General features: G+C 36.2%; 1 protein-coding gene across 2 annotated transcripts in view; it reads right to left on the reverse strand.

Moving 5' to 3' along the window:
• LOC101889233 (darkener of apricot like) overlaps window positions 1-24,965 on the reverse strand; it is a 259,798-nt gene that overhangs the window by 199,664 nt on the left and 35,169 nt on the right. For both annotated transcript variants that reach the window (XM_059121626.1, XM_059121633.1), the window contains exon 2: window positions 21,507-24,223. In XM_059121626.1, coding sequence (XP_058977609.1) covers window positions 21,507-23,800 — 2,294 coding nt within the window. In that variant the 5' untranslated portion in view covers window positions 23,801-24,223. The remainder of the gene's footprint in view (window positions 1-21,506; window positions 24,224-24,965) is intronic.

Below are 24,965 nucleotides of genomic sequence, written 5' to 3' on the forward strand. Positions count from 1 at the left end.
AAACCATAAAAAAAACCGAATATCGGGAGGTACCGTTATATGGGGGCTATATCAAATCATGGACCCATGCATGCAATGTTTCGCCACCGAAGTTGGAACCAATTATGACCAACAAATACCAATTTTCGAACAAATCCCTGAAAAAATGTGGCAAAAATCATCAAATTACCGAATATCGGGAGGTACCGTTATATGGGGGCTATACCAAAACGTGGACCTATATTTACAATGTTTCGCCACCGGAGCTGGAACCCATTATGACCAACAAATACCGATTTTCAGACAAATCCGTGAAAAAATGTGGTAAAAAACTAAAATACTAAATATCGGGAGGTACCTTTATATGGGGGCTATACCACAACGTGGACCTATACATGCAATGTTTTGCCACACGCTCAGGGACCCGCTATGACCTACAAATACCAATTTTAAGACAAATCCGTGAAAAAATGTGGCATAAATCATCAAAATACCGAATATCGGGAGGTACCGTTATATGGGGACTATACCAAATTATGGACCCATACATGCAATGTTCCGCCACCGGAGCTGGAAACCATTATGACCCGCAAATACCAATTTTTAGACAAATCGGTGAAAAAATGTGGTAAAAAAAAACTAAAATACTAAATATCGGTAGGTACCTTTATATGGGGGCTATACCACAACGTGGACCTATACATGCAATGTTTTGCCACACGCTCAGGGAGCCGCTATGACCTACAAATACCAATTTTAAGACAAATCCGTGAAAAAATGTGGCATAAATCATCAAAATACCGAATATCGGGAGGTACCGTTATATGGGGACTATACCAGAACGTGGACCGATATATCTCATTTTCAATACCAACCATCCTAGACACAATGCAAATAGCTCTGCTAAATTTTGGAGCTCTACGTCAAATAATGTGGGCTGTATCGTGATTTCAACAGACAGACAGACAGACGGACAGACAGACAGACAGACAGACAGACAGACGGACAGACAGACGGACATCGTTAAATCGACTTAGAATTTTATGCTGATTATGAATATATATACTTTATGGGGTCTAAAACGAATATTTAGGGATGTTACAAACGGAATGACAAAGTTAATATACCCTCCTTTCCAAGGTGGAGGGTATAAAAATATCTGAATTAACAAACGTGAGAAATTAATTTTGAAAGAAGCGAAAAAGGTAAAACTGTCGGTTGTGGTTTGGCTGGTTGTTTGTTTTGGCAATTGATGCGCCGACGTCGTCGGAATTAGCGAAGCAATTTATCACGAAAGAGAAAGCATCGAACTTTATTTTGTTTAAGTATTTCTTGTTGGTATTATTATTTATTATTAAATACAGGCAGTGAAGCGCTTGATTAGTTAATTGACTTCACAGATTCAAAAGTTCAAAAAAGGGTAAGTGGTGGGAAGATATGTATTAAAGGGATCAGAAAATCTCCCAATATTTGCTGAGGAAGATGATTGATGTTACATATGTAAATTTAAACAAGTAAAAAAGCTGTAGATTCGGCCGAGTCGAACTTTGAATAACCTCCACCATTTGGAATGAATTTTGAAATTTTCAAAAAAAAAAAAAAAAAATCCGTTTAAAATTCCGTTCAAATCTTACAAATATCGAATGTAGTCGTATGTATACGACGACGTGCACCTGCATAGGAAACTTTTGTCATGAGCCTTCACAATATTCAAATGAGAAATTTGACAAAAAAATCTGTGAACAAATCATCTATAATCATCAAAATACCGAATACCGGGAGGTACCGTTACAATGGGGCTATACAAAGACGTGGAGCTGCACGGACAATTTTCTGTCATAGGCTGTAGCATACATTACGAACTTCAAATACCAAACTTCAAACAATTCCGGTGAATAATGTCGCTAAAATCATCAAAATACCGAATATTGGGAGGTATCATTATATGGGGGCTATACGAAGACTTGGATCTGCACAGACAATTTTCTGCCATAGGCTGTAGTATCCATTACGAACTTCAAATACCGAATTTGAAACAATTTCTGTGAATAGTGTCGCTAAAATCATCAAAATACCGAATATCGGGAGGTACTATTATATGGGGCCTATACGAAGACGTTAACCTGCACAGAAAATGTTCTGTCTTAGGGTGTTGTATCCATTACGAATTTCAAATACCAAATTTGAAACAATTCCGATGATTAATGGCGCTAAAATCATCAAAATACCGAATATCGAGAGGTACCGTAACAATGGGGCTATACAAAGGCGTGGAGCTGCACGGACAATTTTCTGTCATAGGCTGTAGCATCCATTACGAACTTCAAATACCAAAAATGAAACAATTCCGGTGAATAGTGTCGCTAAAATCATTAAAATACCGAATATCGGGAGGTACCGTTATATGGGGGCTATACGAAGGCGTGGACCTGCACGGACAATTTTCAGTCATAGGCTGTAGTATCCATTACGAACTTCAAATACCAAAAATGAAACAATTCCGGTTAATAGTGTCGCTAAAATCATCAAAATACCGAATATCGGGAGGTACTATTATATGGGGGCTATACGAAGACTTGGACCTGCACGGACAATTTTCAGTCATAGGCTGTAGTATCCATTACGAACTTCAAATACCAAAAATGAAACAATTCCGGTGAATAATGTCGCTAAAATCATCAAAATACCGAATATCGGGAGGTACCATTATATGGGGGCTATATGAAGACGTTAACCTGCACAGAAAATGTTCTGTTTTAGGGTGCAATATCCATTACGAATTTCAAATACCAAATTTGAAACAAATCCGTTGAATAATGTCGCTAAAATCATCAAAATACCGAATATCGGGAGGTACCGCTATATGGGGGCTATACGAAAGCGTGGACCTACACAGACAATTTTCTGTCTTAGGGTGTAGTATCCATTACGAACTTCCAATACTAAAATTTGAAACAATTCCGGTGAATAATGTCACTAAAATCGTCAAACTACCGAATATCGGAAGGTAATATTATATGGGGGCTATACGAAGACTTGGACCTGCACAGACAATTTTCTGTCTAAGGCTGTAGTATCCATTACGAACTTCAAATACCACATTTGCAACATTTCCGGTAAATAATGCCGCTTAAATCACCAAAATGACCAATATCGGCAGGTACTATTATATGGGGGCTATACGAAGGCGTGGACCTACATGGCCCATTTTCAATACCAAAAGTTCTGCAGACGTAATATACATTTGAGTTAAACCTACTTCATTTCGCTCGGAAGCTAGAGTGATTTCCACAGACGGACGGACACCGCTATATATAGATATAGAATTTTATGCTGATCAAGAGTATATATATTTTGTGAGGTCTAAAATGTATGTTTCGAGGTGTTACAAACGGAATGGCAAACTTAATATACCCTCCATACTACCGTGGAAGGTATAAAATAAATTAAATTGTATAAAAAAATAAAACATTTCAGTGTCCACAAATTGTATTTCCAAATAACAATTTTATTTTATAAGCTCATAAACCAAAACATCTGTCTAATGTTCGACGGTACAGAATTATGGAAGACAAGGTCGTTTACACAGACATTTCAAATTTGCACATTTTTAAATAAATACAAGCAAAAAAAAAACACAACAAAACACCAAAACTGGCAATTACCAATGATAAGCTGCCAAAACGACGGCTCAGCCATTATTAATTTCAAGTTATTGTTTGCCAGACTACCACAAAACAGATGCAGATCATTGAAATGCCAAAAATAAGCAAAATGAATGAATCAGGCAAAGAAAAAAAAAAACATAATTAACTTCAAAAAAAAAAAAAAAGAAGAAAAAAATAAGAGTTATTTTTTTTTTAACAGAAACACAAAAATACATTTCAAAGTTCTTTGCCAAAAAAAATAGCAACCTAAAACTCAGCTATTACAAAATTCCTAATCATCTAAGCGTGCAAATATTCTTCGACAGCCTTGACTGACAGTTAACAACATTTCATAATCATGTTCTTAGAAAAAAATCTGAATTCTACAAATTTGTGGTTCTAAATTGCAATGGTAAGAAAATCAAAACAGTTGAATGACCAAAAACCTAGCAGCGCGAATCAATTGTTTATTGTGAAATATTTTTTTTTTTGCGAGAAGTTTCAACATAAACCACAAAATAAAACAAAAACGGTAGCAAATATAAATAAAATAAAACATAATTATCGCTTAACCCAATAACCTCTGGCAACCACCGACTGTGGTGGTGATGATGATGATGATCACAAGACGGCGGTGTGGTAATGATTCAAAGGAATTTAACAGCTCTGATGATGATCTTCGTAAAATTCCTCACACTATCTATTGGTATTGAAAAATGGTTGTGAAATGAAACCGGTTTGACCCATTGAGATTGGGTGAAGGAGTTGGGTATGATATATATGGGAAATATAGAATAACTTCGATGGCAGTTCGGAAACTTCTTAGTCTTTCTTTAAGCGTTTTGTTTTTCAAAATCTTGAACCCTATATGGGGCAGGTACCAATTGAAATGGTCCGATCTCAACCATCTTTATAGCAGATCTTGTGTTGATGGAAATATTGAGATATACTAAGTCTGGAATGGAATCGGATGTTGGTTTCGCTTTTTATGAGCTTCATGGATATTTAAAATTTTGAACCTTTGTGGGGAGGTATCAGAAAGAGAGGACTATTAAATCTCATCTTCACAACAGATCTTGTGTTAGCAAAAATGTTTGTATGTGTGAAATATAAAGAGAATCTGGTGCTTATTTCGGATTTTATAAACATATCGGTTATTCAAAACTTTGACTCTTTGTGGGCGAGGTCCGATCTCTATCGTCCTTATGTGTTGATAGTAATATTTAGATGTACCAAGTCTAAATGGAATCTGATGTCAATCTCGCGTTTTATGAGCTTAATGGATATTCAAAATTCCGACGTTTTGTGGACCGATATGTTCCATCATCACACCAGACCTTGGGTTAATAAAAATATTCGGATGTGTGAAATTTGAAGACAATCGGACTAATACATCACATTTTATAATAATTGTAATTATTCAAAATTTGTGTGGGAGGTACTTGATGCAGTGGATCGATCTGACCTAGAACTGACGCAAATATTAGGATTTTCAAAGTTGGAGCAAAATCGAATTATCCTTTCGCTTTCTGTGCAGAAAATTTTTTTTTTTTTTTGAAAATTTGAAAATTTTTGGGGTAGGTACCAGAAGGAGTCGATCGATATTGCCCATCTCCGTACTCGATCTAAGATTGACAAAAATATTGCGATGTACCAAGTTTGGACGTGCGCACCAGCCAGCCAGACAGACAGAGCGGCGGACGGACATCGACTCCTAATGTCCTGAAACGGATTCGGTCCAAAGAGACCTAGAGTCGAAAAGCGTTATTTCGAATAGGCACGTTTTGACCGTGTCAAATGATATATACCCTCTCTAGACATATGGCTGAGGGTTTAAGGTTAGGTGAAAGTGCTCCTTCATAAGCAATAGTAAAAATTGGGTTGCTGAATTTAAGCGAGGTCTTGCCAGTATTGGAGATGAAACATGTAGTGGATGTCCAAAAACGCCATTGACGTGCACTCTCCTGTCTACTTCCATGTTAGTATCGAATATCGAATACCGGAAAACTGAATATCGAATGCCGGAAAACTAAACTGAAGTCCTCCCGTTCGGATTATGTATAATTCGGCAATATATCATAAATTTCCTTCACAACTGTATAATGTGGATTATTTTAAATGTTCATATAATCTGGAAAACGTTTTAAAAATAAAAGTCATTCAATATATCCATTTTCAAAAGTAGACACCGAATCAATACACCAAGCTTCTGCTATTAGTAGGTAATAACAGTTCTTCAAATGATCAAGATAGAGTTGTGAAATACTTTAAATCCGATATAAAGACACACAAACGACAGATATACATTTGAAAGGCTTTGGCCTCTGACAGAGAAACAAAACTCCAAAAAAAAAAAAAAAACTGGTGATATATTCACAAAATAAAACTTCAAGGGTAATTTAAACTCTTGGCGACGTTTAAAGTTTCAGTTCATCCGTTCAAATGTCGCTCAGGGCGCTCGACTGCTCGCTCCAAGTCAAACAAAAAGAAGAAACTAGCGAAGTAAAGTAATACAAAACGGCAGCAATCAGTGGCTGACAGATCGACTGACAGACAGGCAAATCAAGCGGTCAGAGGATAATGATGAAGTTGGAGCCGTCTTAATTTTACAGCGCATTAAAGACAAAAACAAAACAAAAAAAAAAACATTAAAGCTCAAATGTTCGTTTACTGAGGGGCCTTTTAAACTTTCTTTTTGTCTTTAGGTCCATCGAAATGATTCTTGGATTACATTATGTTGTTGTTGTTGTGGTTCTTCTATTCCAAAAAATTAGTACCACTCACCCAGCGATTTTTCAAGGTAAGCGAAGGGTAATGGGTTTTGGTTTTGTTTTTGGTGGCTGGCTGGCTGGCGTTGGAGTATGAAACGCCAGTCTTTTTTCAAACAAACAAACAAAAGAGTTTTGTCTAAAAGCCCCAAATGGCAAAAAATGTGCTCTTTGATGTAATTGACACATACAGTGAAGCTCTCGCGCCCCCTCTAGAGCCAAGCATGACCACCAATTATTTGTCTCCCTACTCCCTCTAACCATGTCTCAGTACTCTCAGTCAAGTTGGACTTTAAATGTGAAAAAGCGTGAAATAACAGTTCAATGAACGTTTGCGCTTGCCCGAATGAACAGCCGACTGATGACGAAGACAAACACCCGCCCGCACATCAGCCAACTCAGTGTGGTTGCCGCACTTCTACAGGCTGTTCGGGGGTCAGTCAACAGCACTTGATTTGGTGTTGTTTTATGGTTGAAGCCTCCTCCTCCTCCTCCTATATTTCTCACTCTCGGAGAGGGGCAGCCCCAAGCCGATGGCGATGATGTTTCGGATGATGGTGACGATGATGTTGCCATAACAACGACTACAACGGCATGGTGGACGACAACAGGCCGCCGTTGATGATTGGCTTTGAGCAATGACTGGCCAAAAAAGTATTTGTTCAAAATTAACAGTTATGAAATTTTAACGAAAAGGCAAAAACAACAAAAAAGAAAAACAAACGAAACCCAACATTCGACTGAGCCTAAAGTTAATGACTTTAATTAGAAATTGAGTAAGAGTTCGAAATGAGAACCAAACAATAATTGTTTTTTTACGAGAGAGGGAGAGGTAGAGAGATATGGGTAGTGTGTGAGACCAGACTTGGATCACATGCTTTCGAGTTGCAAAATGACTCAGCATAGCCAACATGATTAATTAGAGCAAAAGTAACAGTTTGCTTAACAACTCATGTCTTTGGAATTAATTCTCATTAGGTCTGTGACATCTTTGTCATACAATTTTGTTGTTGGATAAAAGAGTTTTATTTATTTCTTACAGATCAAAGCTTAGTCTTTAAAATACTTACGAATAATATGTAATGTATGTTCATTTCAAAATAGACTTACCTGAAAAGGGAAAGAGAAAATTATTAGTTTTTTTTTTTTTTGAAATTATGCATTTTTATTTAACTCAAAAATTTTATATCTATTTAAAAATCATATCTCCTGCAAAATTTGACAAAGTGACGAGTGTATGTCTTAGAAACGACAAAAAAATTTTTTGATATTAACAAAATGCAGTGGACATTTTATCCATTATCAAAATAATATAACCTACGTTATTCAAATGTTGTGAAAATATTATACATGACTTATGGATATATTATTGACGTCATGAAAAGCCCTGATAACATTACATATACTATCCAAACAAACTTAAAATATGATCAACGTTATCCAAACTCCCTCTAAATCTCTAAATCAAACCCCCTAGAATATATTTCGAATACATCAACACCTTTAAATATTATCCACGTTGCAGAAAACTTCCTAAATATTACATGTGTTATTGAAAAACCCTTAAGCTTTTATTCGCATTATAAACTGACTATCCACATTATCCAAACTCTCTAAAAATATTATCCAAAATATTCGAATTGTTGAAAAAATATCCAAGCCATTAAACCTCTTAAAATACATATCCATTATCCAAACTCTATTGGATATTATCCATGTTATCCAAACACTATTAAATATTATCCAAACTCCATATAATATTATCCACGCTACCCAAACACTATTAAATATTATCGAAACTACAGGGTGAGATAAAAAACTGCAACAAAGTCAAACGGCAGAATTTTTACATTTTTTTTAATCTTATTGAATGAAAGCAAAAAAATGTCGGAAATAGAAACAAATTCTAGAATAAGTTTAGATTTTTTCGAATTGGTCACCTTTGGCACGAATTATGGCCTTCAAACGGACAATGAAACCGTCACACCATGTCTTGCTTGAGGTAATCGAAACTTTGGTATTTTTAGTGCCAACCTTACTTTCCAAAATACTTCAGACACAATAGTCTGATGGATTGGTATCCCGAGATTTTGGTGGCCATTGTGCGCTGGAAATGAAGCGAGGAACCTCATTTTGATTCGATTCTTGGGTGGCGCGTGCTGAGTGCGATGGTGTTGAGTCCTGTTGGAATGTCCAAGGTCTGTGGCCAAAATGTTTGCGTGTTCAAGACGTTATTGGGCCACGGTCAATTAATACGGGAGGAAAGCGACCATCGGCTGTTATGGCGGCCCACACCATCACCATGGCCGGCGATTGAGTTCTGGTGGCCAACCGAAGGTGCAAATTTTCAGCTGTCCTCTTTGGCAAGTAAACACGATCATTTTGTTTGTTGACAAACTGCTGGACAAAGAATGTTTTCTCATTGGAGATAACCAAATTCGACAGTTCACCACATTGGGCCAAGCGAAGCAACTCTTTAGCTCTTTTGCGTTTATTTTCTTTCTGTTGCGTTCTTGCACTTTTTGGAATTTCAACGGCCTTACCCCGAGCTCATTTTTCAATATTTGCCGAATGGAATATTGCGGTAGGTTCAGCTCACGAGCCATTTTTCAGCCTCTGCGACGCGGGTTTCGATCAAGTCGCTTCTTTACTTTTCGAACCATTTCTGCTGATGTTGCTATTTTCTACCGTCCACTTCGTGTTGACGGTGCACGGGAACGAGCAATGGCACGAGACACAAAAGATTTATTCAAATAACCAACGATAGCCACTTGTGGTTTTCCAGCCAAATATAAAGAAATCACACTATCACGCTTGAATTCAATCACGAATAACTTTTTTTCGGGAAAATTTCTCAACAAAATGCTTTTGTACGCTTGTAAACAATATAATAAGTTGTCTCTCGAATAATTTTAACATCTGTCGGACGAGTGTTTTTTCATCTCACCCTGTACACATACATTATCCAAAATCTATTAAATATTATCCATACTAAGCATTATCTAAACACTATTTAATTTTATAATAAATAATAATTTTTATCCTAACTTTATTTAATATTATCCACGTTATGCAAACACTAATAAATTTTATCCTAACTCCAATAAATATTACTGAAAACATTATCCACGTTATCCGCAAGTCAATCGATTTTATCCAAACTATATTTAATATTATCCACGTTATCCAAACACTAATAAATTTTGTCCTAACTCTAATATTGTCCACTTTATCCAAACACTAATATATTTTATCCAAGCTCTATTTAATATTACCCACGTTATCCAAACTCTAATAAATTTTATCCAAACTCTTTTTATTATTATCCACGTTATCCAAACACTTAATTGTATGAAAACTCCAATAAATATTACTAAAAACATTATCCTCGCTATACAAACACTAATAAATATTATCCAAACTCTATTAAATATTATTCACGTTATCTAAGCTAAGCTCTATTAAATTTTATCCATTATATCCAAACTCCATTAAATATTATGCACTTTATTCAAACACTATTAAATATTTACTAAACTCTATTAAAAATTATCCACATTATGCGAACACTGTGGAATTATAAATCTTTATCTGCCTTATTCATATCTCCGATGAACATTGTCCACGTTATTCAAAAGCAAGGAAAAATTATCCGCTTTATCGCAATGTCCTGAAAAATATTTACATTTTATCCAAATGTCGTGAAAGTATTAAACACGTTAGAATTTGTACAAGGAGTGAAACTCACTCGAATTCGAGCGGGAGCGCTCCTGGGAGCAGAGAAAAATCGAGCAAACCAAAATTGTTGATGTTGCTCGAATAGGAGTGAGAATGTTTTCCTCGTTTTTTTGAGTGGGAGCATAATTAGTTCAAAATTGAGCATATTCTACTCTCTATATATGTGTATTTTTCTGTACAAGATCTCACCCCCCTCAAATTGTATTTATTTCAGAACCTTATTGAACTTTTGTAAATATCATCGATATCATCGTTTTTTTTTTTTTTTTTTTTTTTTTTTTTGTTTTTGACTTATAACTATTAAAATATATATTATGTACAAAAGACGTTCAAAAATACCATGAAAATGAAAATGTTGGGATTTTAACGTTTTTATCCTCAACTTCAATTCTTTTCCCCAGAAAAAAGCTCCTTTTGACAAAAATTTCTATGAAAACCTCCCCCAACCAATATTTCCTTCCAAACAGCATTGCTAACAAGAGACGACGTCCTCGCAACAATCTATACAAATAGAAAATGATTAATTAACATTGACACCTATTCAGAATGGAAATAGAAAAACGCCAAGTTAAATCAACAACAGAGACAAAGAGAGGGAGAGAGAGAGAGAGAGAGACACTTTATAATCGTGACAATTTATGACATACGAAGCTGTCAATAAACAATACATTTAACGTCGATCGTCACCATCAAACTCTTCATCATCATCACCATTAATAACAGTGATTAAAGGCAATTAACAATTAATTTCGATTCGAACTTACAAAAATTCTCTAAGCGGCTTTAGAAAAAAAAACATGAACAATCAATACTTGGCTAAGAGCCAATAAAAACCGAGAGAAGGGCAGTCATGGAAAAATAAAAGAAAAACAAAACAATAAATAAATATAAAAAAAATATGACTAGAATATTAGCAGCACGACATCAATGGGGTCCCCCACCCAGAAGCAGTAGAGGTACCAGCAAATGGTCGTCGGTCATTTGTTGTCAACAAATCCAATTGGTGGACATATATTGACAGACAGTAGTGGCAACAACAACAACAACAGTGAAAAACAACATAATAATTACATACATTTATGAAATGACAACAAAAACAACAAACCGACAAATAACCAAAACAACAACATTACGAGTATTGTTAAGTTGTCATCAGACTATTAGCAGATGATTATTGTTTGCCGCTCAGTCCAAGTCTAAGTTAGTAGCTTCGTTGTGTCAGGTTCTCGAATCGATCGTTCAGTCGACCTACCTACCACCTTCATCTCTTTGTCTATTTCTTTAATTTATTTCCAACTTGTTTGACCATATTTGGCCACTATTCTTTGGGCCATATTTGGTTTTATTGCCACAAAGCGAGAACAATATTTGAAAATATAACTGATTTATTTTTTTTGTCAACCTCGTCATTATCGTCGTCGGTGGTGGCGGCGTCCGGCTTCGCCAATTTTTATAAATGACCACCAAATGACGCATTTAGCCTAAAAACCCCATAAAAATAAGCGCCGATTTGTTGGCATTCAAATTAAATGACATCTGTGCTGCAGGCGGCGAATGGCATGAAATATGATTTTGTTTTCCATAAAAAAAATTGATATTGATTATAGGCCCGGCTCCGGCTCCGGCTCTTAGGCCCCAAGCCTAGGCCTTGTAATGGAGATCCCTGTCTCTCTCTCTTTCTTTCTCTCTCTCGCGTTATTCGTATGTCTGTCTAACCGTCGTCTAGCCTTGTTAGCTAATTATTGTGTTTAGTTGCAATTGTTCGTTCGGTTTTGTGTGATTGTTTGTTTTGTTAGCCAGAAACAGGAACCGGCACAAACAACTCTCTGTCAGCAACAACGTCAAAAAGTTGATGTGACCATATTTAATCATAACAAACAACACAGCCGCTACACAAAATGTATAAAATGTATTTTTTTAATAATAGCAAGTTTATGGAGATCGGATTTAGTTTGGTTGTTTGTGATGAGGTCTTAATAACAATCGTGATCCATTATAATTGCAATTTTTTCCGCATAGGAATTATTCAAAATCAAATTTGAACAATTCCGGCGAATAATGTCGCTAAAATCATCAAAATACCAAATATAAGGAGGTACCGTTATATGGGGCTGTAGTTACCCATTAAGATCTTCCAATACGAAATTTAAAACGATTCCGGTGAATAATTTTGCTGAAATCACCAAATAACCAACTATCGGGAGGTACCGTTATATGGGGGTTATACGAAGACGTGGACCTGCGACAATTTTCTGTTATAGGCTGTAGTATCCATTACGAAATTACAAAAAATTAAAAAATACTAATTTTAAAACAATTCCTCTAAAAATGTCACTAAAATCATAAAAATACATAATATTTGGAGGTGCCGTTATACGGGGGCTATACGAAAACATGGACCGACATGGCCCATTTACGAACTTAACCTGGCTACTGGCAAAACACACATGTGTAAAACTTTAAGCCTTAGACTTAGAATGATCCAGAGTATATATACTTTATTGGGCCAAACATGAGTATTTCGAGGAGAGTATAAAAAACCCCATTTTCTCGGTAGAAAATCCTTGAAAGGATAAAAACACTATTTTTGCTTGGGAAATTCTAAAAATATTCCTGAGATATCCAGTAACTTCATCTTTTTTTTTTTTTTTTTTTTTTGCAAAATTCATTTCGACCAACAGAAACAGGACCTTATTGCGCTTCAATATATCGACGAATTTTAATTTTTTTTTTCGATTAGGTTGCACTCAGTTCAACATAGCTTTGGTACCAAATCGAATATGAATAAAATTGTTCAAAATGAGTGGAATCCATAAAATTGGGGCTACTATATGACCAAAGTACTTAGTGATTAACTCAACAATGTCCGGATTTTGAGAGCAATCGAATTATATTTTTTTTTATCGAAATTAACATTTTTATACCCTCAGCCATATGGCTAGAGAGGATATATCATTTGATACGGGCAAAACGTGCCTCATTGAAATTACGGTTTTAGACCCTCTTTGGACCAAATCCGTTGCAGGAAATTTCGATCCAGCGATGTCCGTCCGTCTGTCTGGTTGGCTGGTTGGCTGGTGAGCTCGATAGCTCTAGAGGAAATATCCGATTTGGCCCAAACTTGTTTGTCAAAATCTCTCGATAGCTCTCGAGGAAGTATCCGTGTTGGCCCAAACTTGTTTGTCAAAATTAGATCGAGTTCGGAGATGGGCAATATCTGTCCACTCCTTCTGATACCTCCCACACAAAATGTGAAAATAAATAAATAATAATAATAATTTACTGCACAGAAAGAGAACGGATAATCCGATTTTTCTCCAACTTTGCAAATCGTAATATTTGCATCAGTGCTAGGACAGGTGCGAAAATGGACAATATCGTTTCACTCCATCAAGTACCTCCCCCACAAAGAGTCAAAATTTTAAATATTTATGACTCTTATAAATTCTAATGTAAGTGGCCGATTGCCTTCAAGGTTTGGTGTGAAGATGGAATATATCGGTCCATTCTTTCGGGTACCTCCCTCACAAAGGGTCAACATTTTGAATATTCATGAAGCTCATAAAACACACAGTTAACATCAGATTCCATTCAGACTTGGTATATCTCTATAGTTTTACTAAAACAATATCTTTTATAAAACCAACCAAAAGAAGGTCATAAAATCCAAGGTCTGTTGTAAGATTGGGATATATCTATCCACTCCTTCTGGTGCCTCCCCCACAAAAAAGGTCAACATTTTCAATATCTATGAAGCTCATAAAACGCGATATTTACATTGGATTCCATTCAGACTTGGTAATTCTCAATATTTTCATCAACACAAGATCTGTTGTAAAGATGGTATAGATCGGATCATTTCTTCGGGTACCTCCTCCTCACACAGGGTTCAAAATTTCTCAAAAACGCTCAAAGAAAGCGAGATAAGCATCCAACTTTAACACATCCAAATATTTTTGCTACCGCAAGATCTTTTGTTAAGATGATATATATCTGCCAACCCCTTCTGGTACCTTATCCACAAAGGGCCATAATCTTCAATAATTTTATCTGTCATAACTTACGAAACAAGTCAGCGATTCTTTACAACATACTTTATCAAAATATATCTCTCTTGACTAAAAATCTGATATGAATATGGAATTTATGTATGAAATAGTGTTCGATTTTCTTGTAATTTTCCCAATACCAATATTTTTATACCAATAGATGAAGCATGAAAATGGAATATTTCGGTCGAATACATCTGGAAACTCACGCACATTTTAACATTTTCTAAAAATTATCACATATCTCATATAAAGAGAAGGAAGTCCAAACCTGGCACGTCGTAATATTTATATCATATTTATTAAGGTCCGTTACGAAATGGACAATATTGGCCCATTCTTTCAAAACCCACTCCATAGAGGGTCAACAATTTGATAAATCATAACAGAAGTCTAAACATACTTAATTAATCGAACATTGGCTGGGGGTTTACGTCTGTCGGTAGGACCGATTGATACTTTTTAACTTGCTTTATATATCTCTCATTTATATTTATACCCTACAACACTATGTGTTGGGGGTATTATAAGTTTGATTGGGCCAGAATTTATGTAACACCTCGAAATATTGGTTTCCCATATAGGAAAGTATATATGGATCTTCCTAGCTCGCCGAGCTGAGTCGATCTAGCTATATATGTCCGTCCGTCCGTCTGTCCATGTTTATTTGTAATCACGCTACAGGTCGCAATTATGGCCCGATCCTAACGAAATTTTGCACGAAGGTGGGGTTAGGGCGAGAATAGAAGCCTATTTCTTTTGGAAATGATCGCCAAATGTTTAGGGGTTGAAATGGATCAAATACTGAAAAATGTCGGATTTTGCAGTAGCTATACAGGTCGCAATTACAGACCAATCGACGGAATTTCGCATGTAGCTAGAGTTTAGGGCGGGGAAGAAGCCTACCAATTTGGGTGGTCATCGGATAATATTTAGCGGGTAAAATATACCTTATCTTTTGTGTTGAAAAAATTCAAAAAATTTCATTAAACCGCGAAATCACAAAGCCATGACAAGGTTACTTCTGATCTTTACATTGATGTTAACATCCAACAAATCGGATATATAGCAAAATATGTGCGATATAAATGTCTATCAAAGAAGATATGCTTGAAAGATCTCTTATATGCCGAGAACGGCTGAACTGATTTCGACAGTTCTCATTAATTCAGAATGGCCTCTTGGCAGGTAAGAAAAAACGTCTCAAAAAATCGCATAAAAATATCTCTCTAAAGATGAAAATATTAATTTTCTCATATTTTTTTCAATTTTGTCATATTTTTGGCATATTTTCATTTTGAATTAAACATTTGGTAATATTTCTACAGCTAACAAAACTAAGTAGTTGAGATATCAGGATATCATATACAGATCGCATTTATGGCCAGATCCTTACGAAATTTTGCATGGGGATAAGATGAGGGTCAGAATAGAAGCCTACTCTTTTTGGAGATGATCGCCATATATTTAGAGGTTGAAATGGACCAAAAAACTGCAAAATTGTCAGCAGGTCGTAATTATCGCCCGATTCTCACGCATATTTGAATGGGGGTTACCGGACATTGCAAAAGCCAAGCAGTTTTGGATGGCCATCCAAAAATATTCAATGTGTGAAATAGTTTGCCAACTTTTGTAGACAAAATACGAAAATGTCCATTCCAGTGACTTTTTGGAGAACTCACAAATACAGGAAAGACGCACTTCTGACTATTTCGTTAACGCTGATTTCGTTGAAGAATATAGTCAAATGTCTGTATCTCATATAGATGCATTTCAGTCAAAAACCAATAATAAATGTTAATATTTTGCCACTAATGAGAGATTATAGGTCTTTGGGAAATATTGGTTCCAGATCTAGGAAGACCATTTACGTGCAACATCTACCAATAAATCGGAAATGAGCAAATTAGTTTAAGTTGCAATTATTTGAAAATTAGAGAAGGAAACCTGATGGTTTTCTTTTATTATTTGTCACAATATCTTGTGGAATTCCTTCGAGTATCTCGCCTATATAAACTGTATCGTTTAATATAGTGTTGTAGGGTATTCAACGGTCGGCCCGGTCGGTAGCCTTTGCTTACTTGTTATATTTTGAAATTGTGTTTTCAAAGTTTTGTTCATTTTTTTTATTGGAAGTTTAATCAATAAAATATTGGTAATATTCAAATCGGAAACTATAAAATTTATGGGCATGTCGGAGCAGCTGTCTCATGTCTGGCACTCAAAAATCTAGCTGATATCGAAGTTATGTTTTCATTAGAAATTTTGTATAATCATTCACATTTTTTCGTTACTATTTATACATTCCAAGCACGAACAGTTTGGTGTGTTCTTTAACAAGAAATAAGGCATTTGAAAACAAAAAAATAATAATAAAAATTATTATTTAATATGATGGTGTCTTGTTATGTTATTTCGTGTTTGCAAGAAAACAAAAAACCAAACCACAACTATTATAAAAATAAATCAAAATAAATGTGAATAATGGCGGATGGAGGTGAATCCATCCATTGTCGTCATCATGATTATGACGATGATTGTCATGATTATTATCATAATTATCAAATGGATTAGGCGAATTAAAGGTGAATCATGTCAATTCAAAAGAGAAAAAAAAAAAACAATTATACTTGGAACATAAAAGATGGAAGACGATAGCAAAACAATAGACAAGTTCTAAAGACCTGAAGAAGAAAAATCTCCCATTGATGTAAAAGTAGTAGAAAAAAAATATCGGGTCAAATTCACAAATTCGGCACTTCTTTAAAACCACACCGAAATGCTGACCAAAAAACGGTGGCTATTGTGTTGAAATTATGACCATTACAATATGGCTAATTTTTAATGTTCTATTGTTTAAGTATTTCCATTTCAAGACAAAAGAATTTAAATTAGCAACGCCTACTGGGAGAACAGATATTTACATTTGTGTGTCTCAATGAAGAGTATACAGGGTGAAATGAAAAAACTGCAATCAATTTTTAAGCCACTCGTCCGAAAGATGTTAAAAATATTCCAGTGACAGCTCATTTAATTGTTTACAAGCGTACAAAAACATTTTGGAGAGAATTTTCCAGAAAAAAAGTTATTCGTGGTGGAATTCAAGCGTGATAGTGTGATTTCTTTATATTTGGCTGGAAAACCACAAGTGCATTTAAATGTGAATACATCTTTTGTGTCTCGTACCATCGGTCATTAACGTGATAAAGGCGGCGTAGCCCGACGTCAAGGAATTGGACGGAAGAAAACAGCAACATCAGCAGAAATGGTTCGAAAAGTAAAGAAGCGATTTGATCGAAACCCGCTTCACAGTGGCCGAAAAATGGCTCGTGAGCTGAACATATCGAAATATTCCATTCGGCAAATATTGAAAAATGAGCTCGAGGTAAAGCCATTGAAATTCCAAAAAAGTGCAAGAACTTACAACGCAATAGAAAGAAAATAGACTCAGAAGAGCTAAAGAGTTGTTTCGCTTGACCGAAAGTTGGTTTTCTCCGATGAGAAAACATTTGTTGTCCAGCAGTTTGTAAACAAACAAAATGATCGTGTTTACTTGCCAAAGAGGTCAGCTGGAAACGTGCACCTTCGGTTGGCCACCAGAACTCAAGCGCCGGTCATGGTGATGGTAAGGGCCGCAATAACAGCCGATGGTCGCTCTCCGCTCGTATTGATCGACCGTGGCATCAGAATAAATGCCGAATATTGTGGCGAAAATATTCTGGAGAGTGTATTAAAGCTTTGGGCACGCAAACATTTTGGCCGCAGACCTTGGACGTTCCAACAGGACTCAGCACTCACCACCATCGCACTCAGTACGCGCCACACAAGAATGGTTACAAAATGAGGTTCCTCGCTTCATTTCCAGCGCACAATGGCCACCAAAATCTCCGGATACCAATCCGTTGGACTATTGTGTCTGGAGCATTTTGGAAAGCAAGGTTGGCACATAAAATATACCAAAGTATCTATCACCTCAAACGAGTGCTTCGCCGGGAAAGGGCCAAAATACCGCAGAGCAACATTCGGGCAGCGTGTGACGGTTTCATTGGCCTTTTGAAGACCATAATTCGTGCCAAAGGTGACCAAACCGAACAACCGAAAACTTATTCTGCTATTTCCGATATTTTTTCTTTCATTCAATAAAATTTAAAAAAAAATGTAAAAAATATGACGTTTGACTTTGTTGCAGTTTTTTCATCTCACTCTGTATTTCAAGACAAAAGAATTTAAATTAGGAATGCCTACTGGGAGAAAAGACATTTAAATGTTGTGTGTCTCAATGAAGAGTATAATGTAAGACTATTCGAAATTCTATGCAGAACCCTGTAACCTCACCATGGCTTGCGGAAATGAACAAAGGCCTTCCGAATAGCATTAGGTATTTTTTGTAAAATAAAGCCGCCAAATTAAATCCTTTTATAAACAAAAAGGAAAAGCGCTAAAATGCGGTTGCTAATTTATCTAATCAATTCCATAGAGATTTTTTGTTGCCGCAGCAATTAATTGCCTTCTTCACACATCCATTGACGACATTTAATTATTTTTTTTTTTCTTCTGTTCTATTGGCTTCAATTGCTGTCCATGGGGGCATGGCGATCTTAAGAACAAGAAACCTTATTTGGAATGCCGGTTTTTGCCCCTCAATTTGGCAAAGACTGCAACCCCAGCAAAAAATAAACAAAAAATGGGGAACTTTGTGTAGTGATAATCTTATAAACCTCTTAAGACGAATAGAGAATAAAATCAAACAGGAAATAAAACACTTGAAATACTTGAGTGTTGAAAAAAGCTAGTAAGATTGTAATCATTGAGAATTTGATCAAATTCTTAAAAAAAAGTACATGCAAAACAAATAAGGTTAAGAGAGGTGTTCTATTGGCTTGGTTTTTGGGTATGTATTTTGGTCATGTTAAGATAATTAAATTGTGATAAAAATATTAGTTAAAAAAATACATTCTTGAAAAGGAAGTATAAGAAGGTAGGTAATTTAAAATAAGTACTGAAAAAAATTTAGAGGGAAAATTCTGACTAAACACTTGGAAGACTCAGTGATCATAGACAAAAAAAATGGAAAACATAACTGAAATCACGGTGACCACTGTAAAAATATAGAAAAATATGCGACCGCAGTTGAGCTGAGGCTTGAGATTTTTCTACAGAAAAATTGAAGACCTCCGTTCGGCTGAGGCTTGAGATTTTTCTTTAAAAAGTTTCAGAACTCAGTTAAGCTTAGGCTTGATAATTTCCTATAGAAAAGAATCCGACCTCAGTTCAGCTGAGGCTTAATATTTTTCTATAGAAAAATATGCGACCTCAGTTCAGCTGAGGCTTGATATTTTTCTACAGAAAAATATGCGACCTCAGTTCGGCTGAGGCTTGATATTTTTCTATAGAAAAATATGCGACCTCAGTTCAGCTGAGGCTTGATATTTTTCGATAGAAAAATATGCGACCTCAGTTCAGCTGAGGCTTGAGATTTTTCTATAGAAAAATTGAAGACCTCAGTTCAGCTGAGGCTTGAGATTTTTCTATAGAAAAATTGAAGACCTCAGTTCAGCTGAGGCTTGAGATTTTTCTATAGAAAAATTGAAGACCTCAGTTTATCTGAGGCTTGCGATTTTTCTATAGAAAAATTGAAGACCTCAGTTCAGCTGAGGCTTGAGATTTTTCTATAGAAAAATTGAAGACCTCAGTTCAGCTGAGGCTTGAGATTTTTCTATAGAAAAATTGAAGACCTCAGTTCAGCTGAGGCTTGATATTTTTCTACAGAAAAAATATCCGACCTCAGTTCAGCTGAGGCTTGATATTTTTCTATAGAAAAATATGCGACCTCAGTTCAGCTGAGGCTTGATATTTTTCTTTAGAAAAAATATCCGACCTCAGTTCAGCTGAGGCTTGATATTTTTCTTTAGAAAAAATATCCGACCTCAGTTCAGCTGAGGCTTGATATTTTTCTTTAGAAAAAATATCCGACCTCAGTTCAGCTGAGGCTTGATATTTTTCTTTAGAAAAAATATCCGACCTCAGTTCAGCTGAGGCTTGATATTTTTCTTTAGAAAAAATATCCGACCTCAGTCCATCTGAGGCTTGCGATTTTTCTATAGAAAAATTGAAGACCTCAGTCCATCTGAGGCTTGCGATTTTTCTATAGAAAAATTTAAGACCTCAGTCCATCTGAGGCTTGCGATTTTTCTATAGAAAAATTTAAGACCTCAGTCCATCGGAGGCTTGCGATTTTTCTATAGAAAAAATTAAGACCTCAGTCCATCGGAGGCTTGCGATTTTTCTATAGAAAAATTGAAGACCTCAGTCCATCTGAGGCTTGCGATTTTTCTATAGAAAAATTGAAGACCTCAGTACATCTGAGGCTTGCGATTTTTCTATAGAAAACTTGAAGACCTCAGTCCATCTGAGGCTTGCGATTTTTCTATAGAAAACTTGAAGACCTCAGTCCATCTGAGGTTTGCGATTTTTCTATAGAAAAATATGCGACCTCAGTTCAGCTGAGTTTTGAGATTTTCCGATAGAAAAATTGAAGACCTTAGTTCAGTTGAGGCTTCAGCTTTTTCTATAGAAAAATTGAAGATCTCAGTTCAGCTGAGGCTTCAGCTTTTTCTATAGAAAAATTGAAGATCTCAGTTCAGCTGAGGCTTCAGCTTTTTCTATAGAAAAATTGAAGATCTCAGTTCAGCTGAGGCTTCAGCTTTTTCTATAGAAAAATTGAAGATCTCAGTTCAGCTGAGGCTTCAGCTTTTTCTATAGAAAAATTGAAGATCTCAGTTCACCTGAGGCTTCAGCTTTTTCTGTAGAAAAATTGAAGATCTCAGTTCAGCTGAGGCTTCAGCTTTTTCTATAGAAAAATTGAAGACCTCATTTCAGCTGAGGCTTGAGCTTTTTCTATAAAAAATTTCAAACCTCAATTGCCAACTGAGGCTCCATATTTTCCTACAGAAAAATTTCAGATATCATTTGTCTACTGAGGCTTGGGATTTTTCTATAGAAAAATTGAAGACCTCAGTTCATCTGAGGCTTGAGATTTTTCTATAGAAAAATTGAAGAAGGCTTGAGATTTTTCTATCGATAGCTGAAATTTGAGATTTTTATATAGAAAAATATCCGATCTTAGTTCAACAGAGGCTTGAAATTTTTTTGTCGAAAAATATCCCTCAGTTGCCCCCAAATTTTTCTAATTTTTTTTCTTTTATTTCTGTTGTTTCCAGAATTGATTTTTTTTTTATAAAAAATTCCTAGAATTTTGATAAAGAGTATTTTGCTGTTTCTCTCTTTTAAATTTCTCTACAAAATATTCTCTCATCTCCACTTACCTATACTCACGATTCGTGGACTCCAAAACGTCGTCCGACTTGTCGATGATACAGGGAGACACGTAGTACTTATCGGCCCGTTCATGCTGGGGCAAGTAACGGTGCTTAACATAATCCTCATTTTGATGATTATTGTTGTTGTTGTTGGAATCGGCGGCAGGTATTCGTACCTTAGTCGGATGTGAACATTTTGGAGCCCACGATGCGACGGCCTTGTAGATATCCGTCGTCTGATGATGGTGATGGGTTCCGGACGACGATGGCGGTGGTGGCGAAGAATCGGGTGAAGCATGGGTATAATAACCGTTATCGGCCTGATGATAAGGATCCAAATATTTCGAAGAGTAAAGGAGAGATTTTCTACTATCACTAGCCGGCGGTGTTGCCACATTGCTGGAAACTTGACCATTGCTAGCGTAGAGATAATCGTTGATACAGGTGGAATATTTCGTTTTGGAACGTAGCGACGATGTTGAGGTCGCCGTCGTTAGTGTCGAATTGTTTGAATTTTTGTAGTGTTGTTGTAATAGTTGCTGCTGTTGTTGTGAAGATGATGAGGCGTTGTTCAAAAGATGACTGCAACGTCGTTGCGAATGAGGTGAATTTAGACTAGAATCATAATTCGTTGTTGTGGTTGTTGTCATGTTGTTGCTGGAACTTCCTCCCCCACCTCCTCCTATCCAGGTGGTTTGGGGAGATATTCTTCCATTCGTTGAATGCTTTATGACCTTCGTAAAGTCAACATAGAGTGGCTCATCATTGGAGGGTTTACGTTGGAATTCATCATCCTGCTCCTCTTCGTCGTCATCATAGTCGCGGGGAGTTTGCGGTGCGGAGGCGCTACCAGCCCCACCACCTCCACCCCCATTGGAGCTATAGAAACTGTAATTACTCGACGAAGACTGGGAATAGGAACGATTGCGCCGATAAAACTCATCTTCAAATGGCAAACCCTGAGGGAATTTCGTTGAAAAGGCTTTCTTGGACTTGGGTGAACCCTGAGAACCGCTGGATTGATTCGATGAACTGTTGCTACCCGTACTGCCAGTTTTGTGGGCCATTGAATGGTGTGGTTGATTGTTTGCTGAGAAGTTTTTATTTTGACCATATGTCGAGGAGGCGGCAATGCTCCGTGCGATAGAGGAATTTGTGGGTTTATTGCGGGCAAATGTCGGAGTACCCGGAGCAGCGGAACCAATGTGGTTTCTGCTACGCTGCACAGCCGGCGAGGGCATGGCCTTGGCGGCATTGCAGGTGGCATTAAAGGAATTTATGCCCACACTTGAAATAAAACGTCGTTGATTTAAATTTGGCGAAGCCGAAGACACCGAAGAATCCTCCTTGCATTTACGGCGAAATGAAGCTGTGGGTGGTAAGGGGGCCGGATAGGATTTTATGGACTTCGAGGGTCCATTCTGAGATCCATTTTGAGTTTCCTTGGGTTGATTTTCCTTGGCCACTTTGCTAACGGTATTGGCATAGGCCCGTTTTTGTGTCACGGCCGGGTTGGTGGCCTTGGGTATCAGGGATTCTTGGGACCCATTACTGGAACTTATGGCAGATGAGCGTTGGGCATTATTAGTCTTTTGTCGAATACTCAGATTGGCCTGATGGAAACGATCAAAATTGGAGGATTTCCTTTGGGGTGGTGTGGGCGGTAAATTACGTGGCCTTAAATACTGTTTGTGGGCAGTGGGCGGGGTCGAATGAACACCATTTGTTGTTGTCGCTGTTGTTGTTGGCGGATTTGGAGCACGAGCCTTGATATGCTGAGTTTGAGAGCAGGTTGATTCAATGCGTTTCACTAGTTTTGGTGTCAGGGGTTTGACACTCACGGTTGTCACCGACCCACCACTACCCCCACCATTGCCACCAAAACTTGATGTGGGCAACTTTGTGGCATCTCCTCCCCCTGCCCCACCACTGGGTGCAATTTTGTGGTTATAACGGGTACCATAAAAACTACTGCGCATGGGTTGATGCCTTGAAAAATTCGAGGCCAAACCATTGCTGTTATTGTTGTTGTTATTGTTACTGCTACCACTGCAATGGTGATGTGGATGACTCTTAACGGCTATCGAACTGGCTGATGAGGATGTCTGCAAAGGATGGGCTCCTCCATTCAGGGATATTTTGGTGCAATTGTGATGAGCATGATGATTAGACGACTGTTGTGGTAGTTGTTGGTGCTGCAAATATGTAGCTGTGGCATGATGCTGCAGGGCACAACTACCCCTACTGGACCGAAAGGAGCTGTAGGGTCTTGTATTGTATTCAAAACCACTGACTGGCATTTTGTGGTTGTTGTAACGTCTTGTTGTTGTTTTAGGCAATTAAACTGGCATAAAAAATCATTTAATTGCTATAATTGCATCGATGTGTGTGTGTATGTATGTGTATAAATGATGAAGTATTGCTGTATTTGGCAGTCACAAAATATTTTATTCGAAAATCAAAGGCACTCTTTAGTCTCTTGGATGATTTCCTTAAAAAATTAGGTAAATTCGTTGCTACGTTTTTTCTTTTGTTTCACTTTAGCGCCAATAATTTGAATTCATTATTTTGGTTAATTATTTTTTTATTAATTTTTTATTTTAGTATTTCGTTGTTTGGCATTTTTAATATATTTTTTTTCCTTTTCTTTAGTGATTATAATAATTTATAATTATTTTCTATTGCGGTTTCAATAGCGTATTGTCACATTTCTCTAACTTTTTCTGCAATATAAAAAAAAATTATTTAATTTTTTCTCCATTCTTAAATTCTGCTCCAATGTCCCTTTTTGTATTTCTTTTTTTATTTTTATAATTTTTTTATTATTTATTTATTTATTTTTAATTTTAATATATGTTAGAGTTTTATATATTTTTTTATTTTCTAATATTTTTTGGACTTTTTTTTATTATTTTCCTTGTTTAAGTTTTTAAATCTCTGTCCTTTTATAATTTTAAAATATTTTAAACTTTTTAATAAAAGCTTGTATTTTTTACAAACAATCCAAGTTAAAATTGCATCAACATTTTCAAAACTTATGAAAATCTCAATATTTGAACAGTATTGAAATTTTTATTCCAGATACCATAGTTTTTTTTGTTGTTGAAAGATAGCTAGCCTTAATCCCACAATTGTTGTTTTTACAAAAATATAAATATTTGAAAAAATCACAGAGATAGATGAAGTCCGAGTTTTTTAAAAAATAAAAAATGGAAGCTACTCCGGTGGGATTTTTATAAGTCACTCAAGAAAATTTCTATTTTTTAACAATAAATAAAACAAGTAAAAAAGCTAAAGTTCGACAGAGGCGATATTTGAAAATCCTCCACAATTTGGAAGGAATTTGGAAAATTAAAAAACAAACCGTTAAAATCTTAAAAATTCCAAATATAGCCTTTATATTAGGGTCCATACATCGATGCATAGGCAACTTTTGTCATTGGCCATTACAATATTCAAATGCGA

Source organism: Musca domestica, unplaced genomic scaffold, assembly GCF_030504385.1.
Source record: "Musca domestica strain aabys unplaced genomic scaffold, Musca_domestica.polishedcontigs.V.1.1 1, whole genome shotgun sequence".
NCBI classification, from domain to species: Eukaryota; Metazoa; Arthropoda; class Insecta; order Diptera; family Muscidae; genus Musca; species Musca domestica.